General features: G+C 39.5%; 1 protein-coding gene across 1 annotated transcript in view; it reads right to left on the bottom strand.

Annotated features, from left to right (window-relative positions):
- Positions 1-19,997, bottom strand: part of NUP210 (nucleoporin 210) — a 177,669-nt gene that overhangs the window by 126,681 nt on the left and 30,991 nt on the right. The window contains exons 2-3 of the mRNA XM_036737668.1: positions 14,367-14,503; positions 12,276-12,407 (exon numbers count right to left, since the gene is read on the bottom strand). Of these exons, the coding sequence (XP_036593563.1) occupies positions 12,276-12,407; positions 14,367-14,503 (269 nt within the window). The remainder of the gene's footprint in view (positions 1-12,275; positions 12,408-14,366; positions 14,504-19,997) is intronic.

Raw genomic sequence — 19,997 nt, 5'->3', positions numbered from 1 at the left:
TGTATAGATATGATCACTAGACCCAGGGGAGCTAAGATCATTAAGAGAGATAGCATAGAAAAAAGGGCACAGGACAGAGCCTTTGGAAACACTCATAGTTAGTGGGCATGACCTGGATGAAGATCCAGAAAAAGCAACTGAAAGGAGTGGTAAGATAGTTAGGAGGAGAACTAGGAAAGAGTAGTGTCACAAAAACCTAAAGGGGAGAGATTGTCCAGAAGGAAGTGTCAAAGTCTGCAGAGAGGTCAAGAAGAACGAGCACTAAGAAAAGGTCATTAGATTTGGAAATTAAGGGATCATTGGTAACTTGGAAAAAGAAGTTTCAGTTCAATTATGAGTTCTGAAGCCAGAGTATAGATGGCTTAAAAGAAAGTGAAGAGAGAAAGTGGAGTCACCTCAGGTAGACAGCTTTCTCAAAGAAGTTAGGTGAGAAGGAGAGGAGAGATATCCATTAAGAGTTAGCATAGGTAGCACATGAAGTCAAGGATTTTTTTAAAGAATAGGGAGATGTGGTTGTGTTTGGAGGCAGCAGGGAAGTTGTTGATCACTGAGAGTAGAAAAAAAGTATTGTAACTACAGATATGTACAGAAAATCTGGTCTTTTTCTCCGAAGGAAATGAACCTTGGCAATAAAAGAAGAGACAGTCTTATCTCAAAGGGGTTTGTGGAATAGCTGTTGTTACTGGGATAAATAGGAAGTTCTCCTAATTGCTCTTAGGTCTTAAGACAGGAATGGGGTTTTTCTATTCTTGGTTTTTGTTTTGTGAGAGAAACCAAGAACCAGAAGTGAATTCAAGGGCAAGGTCTTGGCACTGAAGAGCTATCCAGTAGTACTGGGAGAAGTTGAATTACCGCACTAGGATAAGTTATCACTGGCCCTGAGGGAATTCAAGGCTGGAGAGAAGAAATGTTTGTGATTTTGCCCAAAGCATTCATGAGATCATAAGTTGAGAACTGGAAGAGACGTTAGAGGACATTTCATTCAACTCTCAAATCTTACGGATGAAGAAACTGATGCCCACAGAAGTTAAGGTCCTTGCCCAAGGTCAGACAAGTAACATACCTAGAATTTGAACTCAGAACATCTGACTCAAAATGCAGCACTCTTTCCACTTTACCACATACTCATGTTGTGTATCTCTGCTGAAAATTCATTAGATAGAATCATTTCTCAATTCTCTCTACCACTAGTCTTTCCCCATTTCAAATCTAACCCATTCATTCTGCCAGATTCATTTTCCTCAAGCACAGCTCTGATCATGTGACTATCCTTTTCTAGAACTTACTGCCTAAAGAATAAAATTCTAGCTTCTTGGCCTGGCATTCAAGGCCCCCAAATGTCCCTAAAACTTTATTTCACTACTTCCTCTTCTTTCCTCCATCTCCTCAATGCACATCCTATGTTCCAGCCAATCCAGGTTGACATGTGCTCCTTCTGCTATGACTTGTCCATACTGTCTTCTCTTCTCTTCTCTGCCTAGCCTCTTCTAAGAGATATGCAACTCAACAGATCAGTTAATCAATAATCATTTCTTAAGCATCTACTATGCTCCCCATACCATATTAGGTATAGGGATACAAATATAATGAATGAAACAGTGTCTCTCATTCATCCTGGGAGAGACTGTGTGTATATTATAAGTATGCAAAGTATACAGTGTAGACAGGGAGAGAAGGCAATGCCAGTTGGGGACCAGGAGAGGCTTTGTGGTACTGGAGTAATATTTCGAAGAAAGAGAGGGATTCTGCAAGAAGGAAGGGAGGAGGGAGTGTATTGTGAGCATTAGAGGTGGTCAGCGTTTGCATTTGGCCTAGGGATGGAAGATGTGATGCTATGTGAAGATAGAAAGACAGCCAGTTAGAGTGTGGAAAGAGAACCAGTGTATAACAGGGCTGGAAAGAGAGGTTAGGCCAGGTCATGAAAGGCTTTAAAAGCCAAACAAAGTAGGTTCTATTTTATTCTAGAGGCAACAGGGAGCCACTGAAGTTTATTGGATAGGGGAGTGGCATGGGCAAATCTGGGCTTAAGGAAAATTACTTTGGCAGCTATGTGGAGGAAGGAATAGTTTGCTAGGCTTAGAGGGGCTTGAGACAGGAAGGCCAGTTAGAAGGCTGTTTCAATGGTCTTGGTGGGAGGTGATAAGAGGCTGAACTACAGTCGTGGCTGTGTGAATGGAGGGAAGGGGTCGAATTTAAGAGATGGTATGGAAGTAGAAACAAGACTTGGCAATTTATTGGATATATAGGGTTAGGAGGTAAGGGTAATACTGATGTTTCAAATATGGGAGAATGGAAAAATAGCCTTTGACAGAAATAGAGACATTTGGTATGGTGTGAATTTGGGGGAAAAGTTCTTTTTTGTACATTTTGAATTTAAGATGTTCTTGGGACATCCAGTTGGAAATATTATTCATTAGACAATTGGTGATGAAGGACTGAAGCCCAGGGGAGAGGCTGGAGCTAGAAGCCTAGATAGGTGAATCACCTCTATAGAGATGATCATAATACCCTAAGGAGTTGATGAGGTCACTGAGAGAGTGCAGAGAGGGAAGGGGAAGAGAGCCCAGGACAGATCCTTGGAAAATATCCAGAGTTCGGGAGTATGATACGAAAAGCCAGCAAAGGAAAGTGAGAAGGAACAGATAGACAGGTAAGAGGAAAACCAGGACAGAGCTGCATCATGAAAACCCAGAGAGCAGAAAGTATCCAGGAGGAAATTCTGGTCAATAGGCAAATACTACAGAGAAATCAAGAAGGACAAAGACTGAGGGGGGAAAAGCATCGGATTTGGCAGTTGAGATAACATTGGTAAGTGGAGAGATCAGGGAACATCATGAACAAGTGGTCATTGCTGAAAGAAAATTCTGACTAACTTCCCCTTCTTCTCTAGTCTTTACTGTCAAGCTCTTAACTTTGAAAAATTCCATCCTGAAATGTCTTTCCTTAAATCTGAGCAATTTATCAGGGGGAGGGGTAATATAATGCAAAATTCTAGGGAGGCATATTTACAATTATTATTTCAGATGTCTAATGCAGTACCCAGAGGACCTTTTCAGGCTGGAAAACTAATTAAGTTCTCTTTCTGGTTCATGTTTTAAGCTGAATGACAGAAACGGGACAGAAGGAAAGAGCAGAGAGAGAGGAGAGAAGAAAGACAGAATTAAGGGAGGAGATAAAGGGAGAATAGAGAGAAGGGTAGACGGAAAGAGATGAGAGAGGGAGAGAGACTGAGAGAGGAGGCGGGAGGAAGGAGGAGGAGAAGAAAGAGGAAGAAGAGGGAGAAGAGAGGGAGGAAGAAGAAAAATAGTAGCCACCTCCTCCCTACTTCCCACTGCCCATCCTTCTCAAATCAAACAATTCCCAACCCCTGGGCAGGTAGGAAATGGTAGATTTCAGCACTCCCATTTTAAAGATTGAGAAAATAACGACATTTTAACCAGTTTAATGACTTGAACATCAAACTGCCATCATCATATATGTATTCCTGGAAAACCCCTGAAGAATTATTTAATTCTCTTTGCACTGTCCTTCCTTACCTGATTGTGGATTGAGTGAGGTGGTATCACAAGAAATTGCTTCCCTCTTGGTCCCTGTTTCTTCCTCTGTGAAATGATTTGGTTGACCTAGATCAAGGATTCTTAACTTGGGGTCCATGAACTTAAGCTGTTTTTTTTAATTAACCCTGTATTTCAAAGGCTGCCTGAGTAACCTATAGGGGCTGATTTTTTAATAAAGAAGTAGAAAAGTGGAAAAATCTTGGTCCTAATTCAACAATTAGTTATTAAATACAAGAGAGAAGTAATCATTTCTCACAAGATTGAATTTATAACTCTGCAATTTATATACTTTTCTTTTTCTCAACTACAAATAGGTATAAATTTATAAAATAATCATTAAATGTAGACAAATTTTAGTAATAATTTTCATTTTTTAAAGCTAAGTAGATTTTTTTGGATTCGCTTACCAACACTAAATAATTTTCAACTTATTTTATCCTTTATCTTATGCATAGCCCTCCATTAAAATTTCTTTTAAAATCCCATCAATTCTTGTTATCCAAGACCAAAAGATTCTAGGTTGGGTTTTTAAAAAAAATATTTTGCTAACTGAATTTCAACATGACTGGCTTCCCTTATAATACTAAATTATGCAATGCACCTAAAACATTATTCTGAGAAGGGTCCCCGGTCTTCCCCAGTCTGCTAAAGGAGTCCATGAAACAAAAACTGAGTAAGAATCCCTGGCCTGGATGTTCTCTCACATCCCTTCCAACTCTGAAGTGCTCTGATTCCCCCTGAAGCTCTAGCATTCCATACCCCATGGTACCAACTTCCAGGCAAGCATTCTGCTTACTAAATAAACTACACTATTCTGACCAATGGCTGGAAGAAAAAAGATGGTGCTGACCCAGACTACCTCATGGGAGCCAACCAAGGGAAAGAGAAACTTATGTAATGTTTCCAGGCAACATGTATGTTAAATCTGGAGAATCTCATAGTGATAAAGAACTTCAGAAACCATTCAGGTAACCCAATACCTGAAAAAGAATCCCCTCTACAACATGCCTAATGAGTGTTTGTCTAGTCTTTCCTTGATGACTACCATTGAAAGGTAAACTCCCTCCATAGGCAGTCCATTCCACTTAATTAAGCTACCTAGGCCAATTGTTGGACTGCTAGGTGGCACAGTGGATAGAGGGCCAGGCCCAGAGTTAGGAAGACTCATCTTCATGAGTTCAAATTTAGCCTCAGACACTTAACATATTTGTGACCCTAGACAAGTCATTTTACCCTTTTTGCCTCAATTTCCTCATTTGTAAAATTAGCTGGAGAAAGAAATGGCAAAACCTTCCAGTATCTTTGCCAAGAAAACCCCAAATTAGGGTCATAAAGAGTGGGACATGACTTAAAAAACAACTCAACAACAAACTAATTGTTATGAAGTATTTACACACATCAACCGTAAACTTTTCTGTTTTTTAAAAAATGCCTCTTCACAACTTCCCCATTACTCTTAATTCTGCCCTCCTACTCCAAGCAAAACAAGGCTGATCCCTCTTTCCCAAGGCAGCCCATCCATTCTATCACAGCTAGAAATGTGAGAGTGTGTCAGGACAAATACCCACTAGAGCTCCATTACTCTTCACTGACTCAGCCTGATCAACCATAGAAAAATCCCAGTGGCACAAAAATTTGAAATGTCATCTTATTTTTGAGGGAATTACAATTCCAACCTAAACTTGCTTCCATTCCTCTGAAGAGCCAAAGCCATATTTCTTCAGTTGAGTCTTCTTTTTGATAAGAACGGATTTTCCAACCATGTGATTAGATAATAAAATAATCACCAATGGCTCAATAAAAGAAATCTCATCATTTGTGGCTAGCTCTTATCATATGTTCCCTTATCGAATAGCAAAGGAAGCTTTCATAGTGGGAAATGGTGACAGGAAAGGACTTCTCATTATGCTATAGATGAAAAGAAAAAAAAAAGTAATGATATCTTACAGTTTTCTATACCTTCTTAAAAGATTGTTTTGGCCAAGTTCCCTATCAAAAGCATAGAGAGCTTCAATACCTGGTAGGAGAATAGAACTGTAGATAACTATTCCAAAGATAAAAAGTACTTTCACTTTTAAACAGTCTGCACTGATTTGCACAAACTGACAGTAACAGAACCGCATAACCGACTTCCCAAAAGACAAAACAAAAAAACAGGATAAAAATATATCAGTGTCACCTCATATATGCACAGAGCATCAGAGCTTACAAGGACTTTAAAGGCCATCTGGACACAGCTGGCAAGTGTCTAAGGCAGTACTCAAATGTTGGTCTCCCTGACTTCAAGTCGAGGGTTCTATTGACCATGCCACCTAGCTGCCTCCAGGGATTATACCACTTTTTATCTTTGTGTTTCCAAAGCTCCAAACTTAGTAATTTGTCTTCAATCCAAGAAAACTCTCAGCTAATCTATTGGTCTCAGGGTTTGGCAATGGCCAGAGGGAGGTAGAAAGTTGTCTTCCTTTCTGTAACCCACAAAGGTACCTTTGCATATTATAGGATCCCATTTCCCCTGGTTTGGCTTAGTCCAGTGGCACAGTAGATAGAATGCCAGTCCTGTAGTCAGGAAGACTCATATTTCAAATCAGGCTTCAGATACTAGCTGTATGACCCTGCGCAAATCACTTAACACTGTTTGCCTCAGTTTCCTCATCTGTAAAATGAGCTGGAGAAGGAAATGGCAAATCATTCCAATATCTTTAACAAGAAAACCCCAAACGGAGTCACGAAGAATCAGATATGACTGAAATAATTCAACAAATCAAGGACATCTTCTTGGGATAGTTAAGCTAGACAACTACTGATTGGGAATCTTGTAAAAGCCATTCAGGTTCTGGTATGGATTGAACTGGATCCACTAACCTTGGAGATCCCTTCTAATTTCTAGATTCAGCAATTCTACTGTAGAACTGAATTCAAGATTCCAGGGCCTGCAAAAGCTACAGAATAGAAAGTAAAAGAAAGTTCACCTTTAACCATCTACATAGATAACTAAATTCACCATCCTATCACAGGACATTTAATGTACTGTAAAGAGGGGTGGATTTGGAGTTAAAGGTCATAGGTTCAAACCCAAGCCCTGCCAGTTGCTGCCTTTGTGACCTCAGACAAATAACCTAATCTCTCTGGGCCTCAGTGTGCTTATCTGTAAAATGAAAGGATTAGACCAGATAATCTCCAAGGTCTCTTTAAGCTCTAAATCTATGGGGCTATTATCCTGTTGTGCTAACCAAACCTTCCACTCCACACAGTGATTGCAGATCGATGGCTGGCTCCATAGAAGGGAGAAGACAGAATTGATAGAGTGCAATTGTGCAGTCTTATACATAAGAAATAACATAAAGGGATTATAATCCTTCAGCTTTCACAGGGTTGGGATTAGTGGCTAGTTTTAATGTACTAAGAATATTTGTATATTTGGGACACCATGCAATAGTCTCCGGCTGGAATGTGACCATTCAAGCTGGTGGGGAAGAAGGGGCCTCCAGGATGGGCCAAGTAGGCTAAGGATACAGTGAGGGTCGGCTAGCACTGGGAGTGGCATAGAAAACAAGGCAAAGGCCATAAAATCAGGGGTACGGTCTCCAGAGGAAAATTTTCCCCCTTTTGGCCCCAGGTAGTGGCAATGTAAAATTAACCAAAGGAATACTGGCAGAAACCCAGGTGAACAAACCTTCCTTTGGGAGTTCACTGAGTGGGAAGGGCAGGAGGAGAATAGAAGGCCTTCCATTTTGTTACATAAGCAGCCTGGGAATAATAAAAACCAGACAAATAAAAGCCTCCCATATAATTTTGTTTTAGATAATATCAAATACAACTTCAAATAATCCTCAATGCTCACGAACAGAGAGGAAAAAAGCAGCAGACAGATAATATGGCCAGCAACAGCCACCATGTTCAGGCATGCTACTCTGAGGATTTTTAGTCACATGGTTTTACAGACCATTCAGTGCAGCCACTGAAAAATTAAAAAGCACCATTACAGTTCATAAATGCAATTAAAATTGTGTAATAAAACCATGATTAATGGAAATAAGTTATAATTTGCACAAGACATTTATTTTTGTAACCTCTGTCTACATTCCAAATCTCGCTGAAATCCATTAAAAACTATGGAAGCTTTTTCCATTTGAAAATCTTTATTGGTAGAATGATTCACAAAACACAGTTCTTGATACCCTGAGCAGCGTCCCAAATTCATTCATAATCAGTTTGCTTACAAAATGAGAGCAGAACAACTTCAAAAGATCAGTCATGGGAATCACTGACCAAGAGCTGGAGGGCAACTCAGAGACCACCTAGTACAAATCCCTCACTTTACAGATAAAGAAACTGATGCCCAAGGAAGTTAAGTGACTAGTCCAAGGTCTCAAAGGTAGTATCAAAGTTAGGATATGAACCCAAGTCCTGTGGCTTCAGAATCAATGCTCTTTCCATGGTACTATGCTTCATCAGTATGAGTAATCCCTCTTCCAATGTGGAATCCAACCCTATCTTGCCTCAGCAGACAGTCTTCATGGTTTACTATGGCCAAAATACAAAATTAAATCATCACCTGATGGCCAGCCAGGTGATGAGCCTCTTTAAACTTATGTAGGCTATCTTCAGATGATACATGCATCCTTCATCACTGGACATACTCAAAGTGATTCCAGCTTGGCAAGATCTTTGGTACAGTCTTTGAGAAGTTGAGGTCACCTCTACACATTGATGAGGCACAAGGAAGTCCTTTGGTGAGACAAAGAGACTAATTCAAAACTCTGTGCAGGAAAACTTCATTTCATCTCTTGGAACTATCTTCTACAGGCGGCAGCACAGTGCAGTGGATAGAGAGCTGGCTTTTGCATTACTAAGTCCTGAATTTACATCCTGCCTCTGACAATAACTAACTATGGGACTCTGGGTGTTTTTGGCAATTGTCTAAAAATTTCAGAGCCAGTGATCCTTACTGGGAGCTCCCCACAAGGATGAAATCAAAGGTCTGGTTTTAAAAAAAAGTATTTTTTACATGGTGGCAGCTATCTAGATATATCAAAATTCAGATAATAAGTCCTCCAAGAGGACAGAGGGTCAGTTCTGTCCTCAGGAAGGAAACTCTAGCTTTAATTGAGCTAAAATACAGATAAAATCCCAGCCAAGATCTAAACAAGAGGCCTCTATCTTCATCTACTGACCAGTAAGAGGTACTCCTGGCAGGAAAGACTAAGAAGCAAAGTCACAATTATCTTCTGTTTATATAAACAAATGGATTGCTTATGAATAAAAAGGCTGCCCTTGATTACAGGTCCTTATGGTTATTAACAAATGGAACTGTTTGCAGCTTGAATATTATACTCTTGTATTTCTTACTAGGGGGTCAAATTTTTAGATGTGGACACCTTTGGTTAAGGACTCGACCAAAGCAGGATTTAAACAAACTAACAATTAATCTCTATTCCTGGACCTCTGATGAAGGGGCAGTTGCCAAAGACCCATGCATTACCAGGTCAAGTCAATTCAATAAAAATCAGTGAGTGCACATTCTTAAGCATCTGTGTCCCCAACACAGCTGGACAGCGTGGAAGAGATCTTTCCTCAAGGAATTTAATGTATATTAGATTGTAAACTCCTTGAGTGCAGGGACCATCTCTTATTTATCATTATATAGGGTGCCCCCAAAGTAATAGTGCAGTTTTAACCTTTAATAGAAAGGAAAAGCTTCTCAAAAACCTATAAACATAATTAACCAAATATGATTATTTCAGGACATTCAGAAAAAGCTTGACAAAACATAACACTCATTCCTATTAAAAACACAATGCTAAGTAGTACCTATCTAAAACCAAAAGCAAACATTACCTGTAATGGGGACATACTTTCTAAAATGATCAAGGAGGAAGCAAGGATGTCTATTATCAACACTATTCAATACTGTACTAGAAATGCTAATTATAGTAATAAGACAAGAAAAAGAAATTAAAGGAACATGCCAGACATCAAACTATGAAAGAATTACTTTATATGGTTAAAAAAAATAGTTACAAAATTCATCTGGAAGAAGAAAAAGTCAAGAATACCAATGGAATCAATGAGAATAAAATTGAAGGAAGGAAGCCTAGAAGTATCAGATCTCAAACTCTATTAAGAAGCTATAATCATAATTCGGTACTGAATAAGAAACAGAGGGGTTCATCAATGGGACACAATAAGAAACAAATGAACATAGCAACCCAGCGTCTGATAAATACAAAGATCACAGCTATTGGGGCAAGAACTCACTGTTTGATAAAAATTGCTGGGAAAAGTAGGCATAGACTAATGTCTCACATGATATACGAAGATAAGCTCACAACGAGCATAAGATTTAGATATTAAGGGTAAAACCAGAAGCAGGTAAGTGGACCATGGAAAAAATTACATGTCAGATCTATGCATAGGGGAAGATTTCATGACCAAATAAGAGACAGAGAGGTTCACAGGTGGTAAAATGGATAATTTTGATTACATAAAATTTAAGTTTTTGTACAAACAAATCAATGCAGCCAAAATTAGAAGGCAGGAAGCTGGGGAAAAATCTTTGCAGCAAGTTTCTTTCATAAAGGTCTCATTTCTGAAATATAGAGAGAACTGGACCAAATTTATAAAAATAAGAGCCATTCCCCAATAGATAAATTGGCAAGGGATATAAACAGGCAGTTTTCAAAGAAAGAAAGCAAAGCTGTCAATAATCACACGAAAAAATGTTCTAAATCACTAACAATTAAGAGAAATGCAAGTGAAAACAACTCTAACATATCACCTCATATCAATCAGACTGCCTAAGATGACAGAAAAGGAAAATGACAAATCCTGGAGAGGATGTGGGAAAATAGGCACACTAATACACTGTTGGTGAAGCTGTGAACTAGTCTAACCCCTGAGAGTACCCTAGCCATATAATTCTCATGGCTTAAAACTGCACTCAGACTTTTGGGACACCTCGTATTGCTTCCAATGCCTAACACAGGACGTTCATTACATCTAGCAGATGAATAACGAATGTCTGATGAAAGAATGAATGAATGAATGGGGAAGTAAGACCCACAACAATTAGGGACAATATAAAACTGCGTGATCTAAGGCCCGGTGGAAGTGACTGTTTCAAAAGATGAGAAAAAGAGGTGTATGGGCTGATGTAAACCTGAGATGAATCCTGAAATATCTGAAGGTTCAGAAGCTAAAATATCTAAAACTATGCTCTTTGTAATAATGTACTGTATTACTTTCTTTCAAGATCAAATATTTCTTGTATGTTCTTTCTTCTGACTTGCTATTTGAATGTAACTGTTTTGGGCGTGGGGGAAGAGGAATCTGCAACTGTGCTTTCATTGATAGGGGAAAGTTTCCATCCTGGAAACTCCCTCCATGAATGCAGATCAGCAACTTAACTGTAATTTAGTATATTAGAGAGCTATCTGAGGCCCAGTGAGGTTAAGCCACTTACAGGGTCACAAAGCAACTATGTGTCAGAATCAGGACGAGAATCCAGGATTTCACAACTTCAAGCCTGGCTCTCTCCATGGGTTTTTTCACCTTTTCTGAGTATAGAGGCCTTGGGCAACCTGGTGAAGCCTAGGGGGCCCTTCACAAAATAATGTTTTAAGTGCATAAAATAAAATGCAGAGGATTACAAAGGAAACTACTTATATTGAAATAGTTATTTATATCTTCTATGTTATATATATAATGTGTACACATATGATACATATGGATAAATGTACAGATACACATGTGTATGTATATGTATTAAAATGGCACATGTTCACAGAGCACAGGAAGGGCAAAGGAAATATACCTGCCAGTCTAAGTCCTCATTTAAGCAGGATTTCAACCACGATGCAAGAACAATTTTTCATGGAGCAAAGAGCTTTTCAAGTGTGCCAATTCCATGGGGTTGAAATGATACCATGCAAACCCGTATAGAATTTGGTCAAAAAAGCCAGACTGATATTACAACATTGGAAGGTAAAACTTGCCCCAGTATTTACAGTGTGGCTTACCAATTGGAAGTCATCCAGCATTGCATCTATCACTCCGTCTTCTAGCACAGCAAAACGGAGCAGCGTTACTGGCAAGGTGGAAAGTTTTCGAAGTGTTTATTTTTTTCTAGTGTAACTCCAGCATTAAGGGCACAGTCTGATTCCACAAGCCACACAGGACTCCACAAACAAACTGGTCTTGGCTGCGAGCCATCCCAACCCAAAGTCATGAAGGGGACAGTGGCTTAAAAGCCACAGTGAGTCACTTGATCTAAATCAGTAAATGTTTCAGCTTTTCTCTTCTGCAATACTAACTTCCTTTGCATGTGCCCATAGACCGCCAATGTGTAAACAGGCATAAGAGGCAGGCCCACATGGGGCCAGGCAGAGAGAGTACCAAACTCTTTCTGGTGTCCTGGGCCCAATGCCATCAAGTCTTAAAAGAAAATATGTTGAAAGGGGCCACTTACACTTTAAGAAGGGAGAACAACGATATTCTCAACCCACCTGGGAGGATGGGGGTCAGAGGGAATAGCTTCTTTCTCTGGGAGTCCTAACACTCCCTCAGGGTAAATGAGGAAAAAAGTTTAAGAAAGTCCTATAATAGTAAAGGGAAATGCAGGTAAAGGAAGGCAAATATTTTGAAAAAATCAGAGAAAGGCAAGAAAAGAACGATTTTTAAAAATGGTTTTGAATGAATTATATGTAGAAGCCTACTCACCTTCTGAATCCAGAGCCTGAATTTTCAGTTCCAAGGGAGAGTCTTCAAGGTAGAGTTCTCGGGTGGTGGAGACAATCTGAATGCCATGGATGATGTCCACAATAGCATCACAGCGCAGAACCTGGCCAGTCACTGAAGGAGATGGCCCAGACACATATGATCAGCCTTGAAATTCTTGCTACTTCCTCCTGCCCTTCCTCCTCTCTACTCAGCTGCTAGGTCAAAGACCTCATCTGGGTCAGGGATAGGTTGCCAGAAAATTAAGGGGGCAGGTGGTGTGGCAAAGGAAAAGCCTGGAAATACAACCCAAACCAGTATAAAAGGTGTCCAGTGAGCTCATTCACATGGTTCAGAGGGGCCCTAACCACAAAATGGAAGCTGAGAGAAGATTCTAAGCCTCCCTTCTAAATGCAGACACCATTGGCTCCTCCAGAAGATGATATTAACTTCTCTTCCCTTAGAATTTAACCTATGATAAAACACCTTATTCCTCCCTAAGGTACTCAGACTAACAGCCCCACAGAGAGGCACCCTCTGCCCATACCCCGACAAAACCTTAAATACAGGATACTGCCCCTCTCCCTGTAATCCTTAGTCTGGCCCTTTAGAAGGAGAGGAGTTGAAATATTTTATCTAGTTGGTATAGGGAACTGCCAGTAAGAAAACTCCATCCATCTGGCACATCAGCAACCGTTCTGCAACTTAAAATGTAAGAGAGTTGTCTGAGGGAACGGAGAAATTAAGTGACTTTTCTGGAGTCACGTATCAGAGGCTAAAGGTTTTCCTGACTCCAAGGCCAGAATTAGCCACGACACCAGGCTATCCAGTCATAAATTTAAAAACCACATACACTAAAAAACAGGAATCAGAACCAAACCATAAAATCAGTTCTTAAGAGTGATGCTATTCTGCTGAGGCAATAAACTCTTTGGCTTAGAATATAGTATTACTAAGGCCAACCTTTTAAGTCTAATCTCTGAAACAGCAATTTCTCCTAAAGACAAACTGTTTGCCAGCCACAATCTGAGTCCCCTCATCCAAAGTGGTCAAGTGAATTGGTACAAACTTTTCTAATAAAATGTGCTTGTAAGATGAATGAGCCTGTTTTCGATGTTTGTCATCAGCTAAAATAAATAGGAAATGGTCTGTATTCATGAATGGAGTCTTTGATGGTCCTTAAAAGTCGATAATGGATGCACACAGATTTTTAACTCATCCAATCTAAGAGACAGAGAGTAAAGACTGTTGTGTGTATAAGTTTCAGACACTTTCCTGGAGGTAACACCATGCTGGGAAATAACTCTGAGCTAAAGTGGTCTGAGCTATACTTTTGGTATCAGGTAAGCACCTTAGAAATGAAGGTCCCAAGCTAAGAGAGGGATAAAGTGAAAGAATGTAGATGGGGTCTGGGTTTAATCACCATAAGCATGGGAAAATCCACACATGGGAAAAACTCAAAGCTTGACAGTAGTTGAGCTGAGTCATACATTCTCATTGACATTCCTCTGTGTAATACTCTACCTGTGGGATTATAAATTAGTATGTCCAGGAAGCATCTAGATATTCTGTGTGTGAGTGTGTGTGTGTGTGTGTGTGTGTGTGTGTGTCTTGGGGGAAGAGACTGTCTTTGGGACAAAGCAACGTACTCCACCACTTAGTACAGTCTTAGTTTACAGCAAGAACCTAATACATGTTTACTGAGTTGACTGTATGTCACACTACATTGGAACACCAGCAGAAACCATATCCTGGCCCATGGTCTCTAGTAGAGTGGCCAGAATAACCCCAGAGCAAAGACTAGGTTTTCCCCTTATGTATCCCCACAGAGTCTAACACTGGGCTGCACGTGCCTCAGCTGATCTTTAAAAATATTGTACCAGAACATTGTATGTTTTGTCAGAGGGGTTCCCTGTATGAATTGCATTTGCCTAATTATTTTTTCTCATAAAAAAGGATGGAGGATTTAATCTGAAAAGGGGAAGAGGTGTTTTTCCTTCAACCAGAAATAAATATGATATAAATAGAAAAGGCATCAACAATATATGCCTTTCAAAAGGGTTATGTCACTGGAAGAAAAAGCAGAGTGCTTACTGATATCTTCTGCAAAGATGATGCTAGTGAGGCGAGTTGGCTGGGACAGACGGGCCTGTACAACTGCCTTTTGAGAGCACTGCCGTTCATCCAGATCCACAGGTTCAATACTGGCCACTTCTGGTCTGGTAGATGACCTAGAAACAAAGGGCTTTAAGTTATCGAGATGGTTCCCACCTGTAACTGTATCCAGAGATATTGTTAACCAGCTGCCATCCATAACTAAGGCAAGCTGCCCTCCCACCTCTGTTCTCACTTATAAAGCTTCATTCATTTGATCTCCACATGCAACTGTCCTTTGTGTTATTAAATCTGAACTGAACCGAATATTAGCAGGATACAAATCAATCAGTCAAAAAGTATTGATCAAACACCTGCCATGTGCCAAACACTGTCCTAGGTGATGGGGATACAAGTAAGAAGAATAAAATAATCCCTTCTCTCCAGGAGATTCCATTTTAACCAACAGAATGATTAGGACACTGGAGAAAGATGGCACAGTGGGCATCTTTTTATTTTTTCCTGAGGGCACGTGTATCTGATTTTTATACAATAGGTATGATCTGAAAAGTTCACAGAATGTCATCATGGAAGGGATCTTAGAACTAATCTAATAGAACTTCCTCTTTTTCCCAGTAAAGAAAATGAAGTCCAAAAAAGCTGAGTGATATCATACAAGTAGTAGATAGTTATAACAATTACATTCAGTTCAACAATTACGTTCAGTATATCAACAATTACGTTCAATACATACCTATTAAGCACTTAGGTGCAAGGCATTGAGCTATAACTCTCAATTTCTCAGCCAAAACTCTTTTTACTGAATCATATTACATATGAATAGATTTTTCTTTTGGAAAATCAAATAAGCATTTTAAAAAGAATACACATACACACACTAAATGAGGTCATTGTTCAAAGGAATCTCTCTCAAATTGAAAAATCCTTTTGAAATGTGAATATTCACACCACTAATTTACTGGTTTTGATTTTTCCCCTACAGATTTGCAAAATTCCCAGCCTAACTTTCAGTTGAGCAAAAGGCATTAATGATCACATGACCAGCAACATATTTCTCAAAAGTGAATGCAATCCCATCAGGTTAATGAGGCTTCAGAGCTGAAGTCTCACTCTGTGGCACATGGATGGATGCTAGCTAGTAAGCTACATAATCTCATTTCCACTGGTGCTCTTGTTATGCCCTCTGTCCTTCTGACACAGGCAACTAACTCCTTAAACAAGGATTCTAATCCTTTTGTTGTCGTTGTCCTCATGGACCTCTTTGGCAGTCTGATGAACCCCATGGATTCCTCTTCAGAGTGTTTTAAAATGCACAAAATAAAATACATAGGATTATAAACATAGTTATCAAAATATTTTTAAATTCACGGATTCCAGGTTAAGATACCCCTCCTAAAGCATTTTTTCTTTTCATTTCTTTTCTAGATGAATAAAATTGTAAATGAGGTATTTCTTCTTTTTTTTTGTTATAAGCATTACTAAAGCCCAAGCAGATCGTAAAGGACTTTGAAACCCACACATGGCTAGAACACACCCCTCTTCCCACACTGAACAGTGTGAAGAGTTTTGGGAGGAATAGAAGAAAAGTTGAGGAAGGAGATAATGAGGGGCTGTCCTTAAGTTTTGTTAAGGGTCCTAGAATTTAAATTTTTGCTGTGATTTACTTTTGAGCGTTCAGAGTCCTCAATTTACTTAATCAAAAAAAATGAACATTTTATCAGAAAAAGCTCTTACTGCTTACTGAAAAATCTCTCCAGATGTAAAATTTACTGGGTAGCTAGAAATAGAGCGTTTCAAAATAACAGTAACAACAAAACTTCATTCTGTTTTTATTTAAATCAGATTTTGGACATTTAAATTAATTTCCTAAAATTTTTGCAAATAGAAAAGAACTAGATAGAATTTTAACTTAAACCCTGTTCCATCTCAAATACATCATCAAAAATGGGGAATCATAATAACCTCTAATTACGCAGTATTTGAAACAATATATTCACAGTAACCATAAAGAATTTAGAGCCACCAATATTAGGTCCAATCCCTAAGGCACTTCTTCAGGTTTTAGAAGATGAAGGAAAACTGCTCTTACCAAGGGGAGCCAAAGATCCATCAATTTAGTGGATCCCATAAAGCATCAAAGAGATGCTTAGCTTCTCCTCCAAACTGTGGATTTGTATCACCCAGACATGGCATACACAGAAAGGATATATAACAAACTTATTGTCTCTATACCAATTTACGTACATTCATTTAAGGCCCATCTTCACTTGAATTGCAAAATCCCAAGAAGGCAAATACATGGAAACTTAAATCTCCTTCTGAGTTGTGAAGAATATCTACTGTTATAAAAAAAGAGTATACTTTTCATAGAATGAAAAAAGACTCGATCCAGGCTTCTCAATTATGTTACACTCTGATTTTATTTAAATGAGCTTTATTTAAATCAAATTCATCCTGCCAATAAACTAATAACTAGAACCAGGCTAAATGCTTTGGTTTGGGTTTTGCTTTAAGTTGGAGATGGGGGTAGGGTGTGGGAGGCACTGATTTCAAATCAGAAGCCACTGATCTGACAAGTGAAATACTTCGCGAATCTTTTTTTTTCCTTCTTTAAAATGCTTTTATTTATTTTGCTAAATATTTCCCAACATGTAAAAATGTTTAATAATCATTTTTTAAAAATTGGGTTCCAAATTTCCTCCCTCTTCAAAGGCAAGCAATTTAATATTGATCATACATGTGAAGTCATGCAAAACATATTTTCACATTAGCCATGTTGCAAAGAAAAACAGACAAAAAATAAAACAAGAAAAATAAATAAAGTTTTTAAAATGTATGTTTCAATCTAATTCAGAAATCATCAGTTCTCTCTCTCTGGAGGTGGGTAGTATTCTTTTTCATCAGGAGTCTTTTGAAATTGTCTTGGACGATTGTCTTGATCAGAGTAGCTAAGTCTTTCACAGTTGATCATCCTTACAATGTTGCTGTTACTGTGTACAATGTTCACCTGGTTTTGCTCACTTCATGTTGCATCAGTTTATGTAAGACTTCCTAGGTTTTTCTGAAATGATCCTGGTTGTTATTCTGGTTTCTAATCCATTTTACTATAGAATTCTATTTTATGGATGAGTTCATCCCATTTACACTCATAGTTATAATTACTAACTGTGCATTTCCCTCTATCCTATTTTCTTCTGTTTCTTATTCTCTCTTTTTATTCTGTTTCTCCTCTAAAGTCTGTTTTGCTTCTGATCACTACCTCCTTTCATCTGCTCTCACTTTTACCATTCCCTTTTCCCCTTATCCCCTTCCTCTCCTATTTCCCTGTTAGGTAAGAAAGATTTCTATTATCAGTTGAGTGTGTGTGTACACATATACATACATACACATATACATATATATACATATTTCTCCCTTTGAACCAATTTAGATGTGAGTGAAGTTCAAACAGTGTCCCTCCTCCACCATTTCCCCCTCCACTGTAAAAGCTTTTCTTTGAATACCTCTTTCATATGAGACACTGTATTGGTAATTAAGGTGGGCGTTTTTACTGTTTTAGAATGCTAAATTAATTAAGTGTCTTTAATTGAGTCTAACTAGGTGCTAAACCCTGGGCCTACACCCTTTTACTAATTAGGTATGAAGCCCCAGGCTGGTTAGGAAACTAGTTCACTAGTTTGAGAGAAGAGGGAAGCCCCCAGGGCCCCCAGGGGAGTTGCTAAAACCAGAGCAAATGGTATGCACCTAAGTTCTGATCTATCAGATGACATCTAAGGACTTATAAAAAGATAACAGAGTTGTTTGCTGGAGGCTCTCACTCACTGGAAGAGTGGCACATGACTCTGGGCAAGCCATTGTTAAGAGCCTCGGGGCTCATCAACCCAGATGTCGATGGTTTCCCGGTAACTATTAATTGTGATTTGAATCAGACAAGGTCTGTCTGTTGATGTTTGTAATTTGTTTGTATTTGCTCTGAAGTTCAGGTTGCTGGCTTTTCCTCCTGAACTAAGTGAATGATATTTGTCTGTTGGATTAAAGTAAGACTGTTAACCCCTTAATGTTGCTTTCCTTAGTAAAGCAGATCAAAAGAACCTGTGCTGGCCGCTCTTGTTGCTGGTCTTGTTGGGTCTTACACGCATACAGCAGCTGCTAGCCAAATTGTTGCTACAGAAACATTTCCCCATTCTTCTGCTCCTTTCCTGCTTTTCCCAGGGTATTCTTCTTTCCTGCCTGTCCATATTTTTTACATAATTGACTCACTCTCACACTTTCTTTCCATGTAGAATCCTTTGAAACAACCCTAAAGATAACAGATCTTAGAAATTTACATGTAAATAGTTAACTATACTGAGTCCCTTACGATTTCTCTTTCATATTTACCTTTTTATGCTTCTTTTGAGTTTTGCATCTCCTCAATCTACTTTCCAGGTCATTTGTTTTTTCTGATGAGACAATTCACATCTATTTTTTTTTCATTCTTTTCACTTTGTTTGGTTGTTTCTTGATGTCTCATGGAGTCATTAGTTTCTACTTGCCCAATTCTAATTTTTAAGGAATTATATTCTCTAGTGAATTTTTGTACTTCTTCCATTCGGCCAATTCTGTTTTCTAAGGTGTTTTTTCTTCAGTATTTTTGTGCCTCTTTTACCTTTAAGAACTGAGTCAAGGGATGGCCCCTTTCATCAGAAAAAAAAAATCAACCTGGGAGGGGAAGACCTTCAGGGTTGCTGTTACAAAGATAAACAGTTGCCACTGACTTTCACTTTAAGCCAGGAGGGCTCAAAATACAGCCATTAAGTGGAGCTTGGGCATGAACCTACTGTGGTCCAAACTGGGAGGGAGGGAGGGATGGAAGGAAGGAAGGAAGGAAGGAAGGAAGGAAGGAAGGAAGGAAGGAAGGAAGGAAGGAAGGAAGGAAGGAAATCTAGCCAGCAAACCCCAAGTTAAGTGGGCAGCCTCTGGCCATCAACATTTACCTTCTTTTGGAGAGGAGAAGGAGGAGAAGAGGGAGAGAGAGAGGACAAGCTGAGTTACTGTAAGGCAATCAATGAATGGGAAGATCTTTCCCACCCATTTGAGTGGGTTTTGGGGGTGGAGCTCTCAGGGTCCTGGGGGGAGTGGCTAGGACTGGAGCCAATGGTAGGCACCTGAGTTCTGGTCCACGTGATGACATGAATCCTGTGGTGGGAGGAGCTTGCTGAACGGTTGGAGCAGACCTAAGAGACAGTTGGTGAGGCAGTTGGTGAGAGCAGTTAAGAGCTTAAGGAGAGAGGAAGCAGTCAGCTAGCTGGAACACAGCTTGGAGATTGCAGCAGAAGTGGTGGAAGCTGTGGCTACGGCAGCAGGTGCTACAGAAAACCAGGACTGACCCTCGTGGAGACCGGAGAGTGCTGAGCAGGGGCTTGAGGCCAGTGGGTGGTCTTCTTACTGGAGGACTATAGCACTGGGGGCGGGGGGGGGGAGCACCAGTATGGCTTGGCTTGCTGCCATAATGTTTTTCTGTGGCCTCCTGGTCACTATTGTGAGACGGGCACACTGGTTTTGGAAGGTTCTTGCCAGGATGTCGAACTGGGGACACTGGTCCGTGGGTCTGCTACTTTTGAGTTTCAA

This window comes from Trichosurus vulpecula, chromosome 9 (genome assembly GCF_011100635.1).
Source record: "Trichosurus vulpecula isolate mTriVul1 chromosome 9, mTriVul1.pri, whole genome shotgun sequence".
In the NCBI taxonomy this organism is placed as follows: Eukaryota; Metazoa; Chordata; class Mammalia; order Diprotodontia; family Phalangeridae; genus Trichosurus; species Trichosurus vulpecula.
Note: the sequence above shows the minus strand (reverse complement) of the source record. Positions and strands in the feature narration are given on the sequence as shown.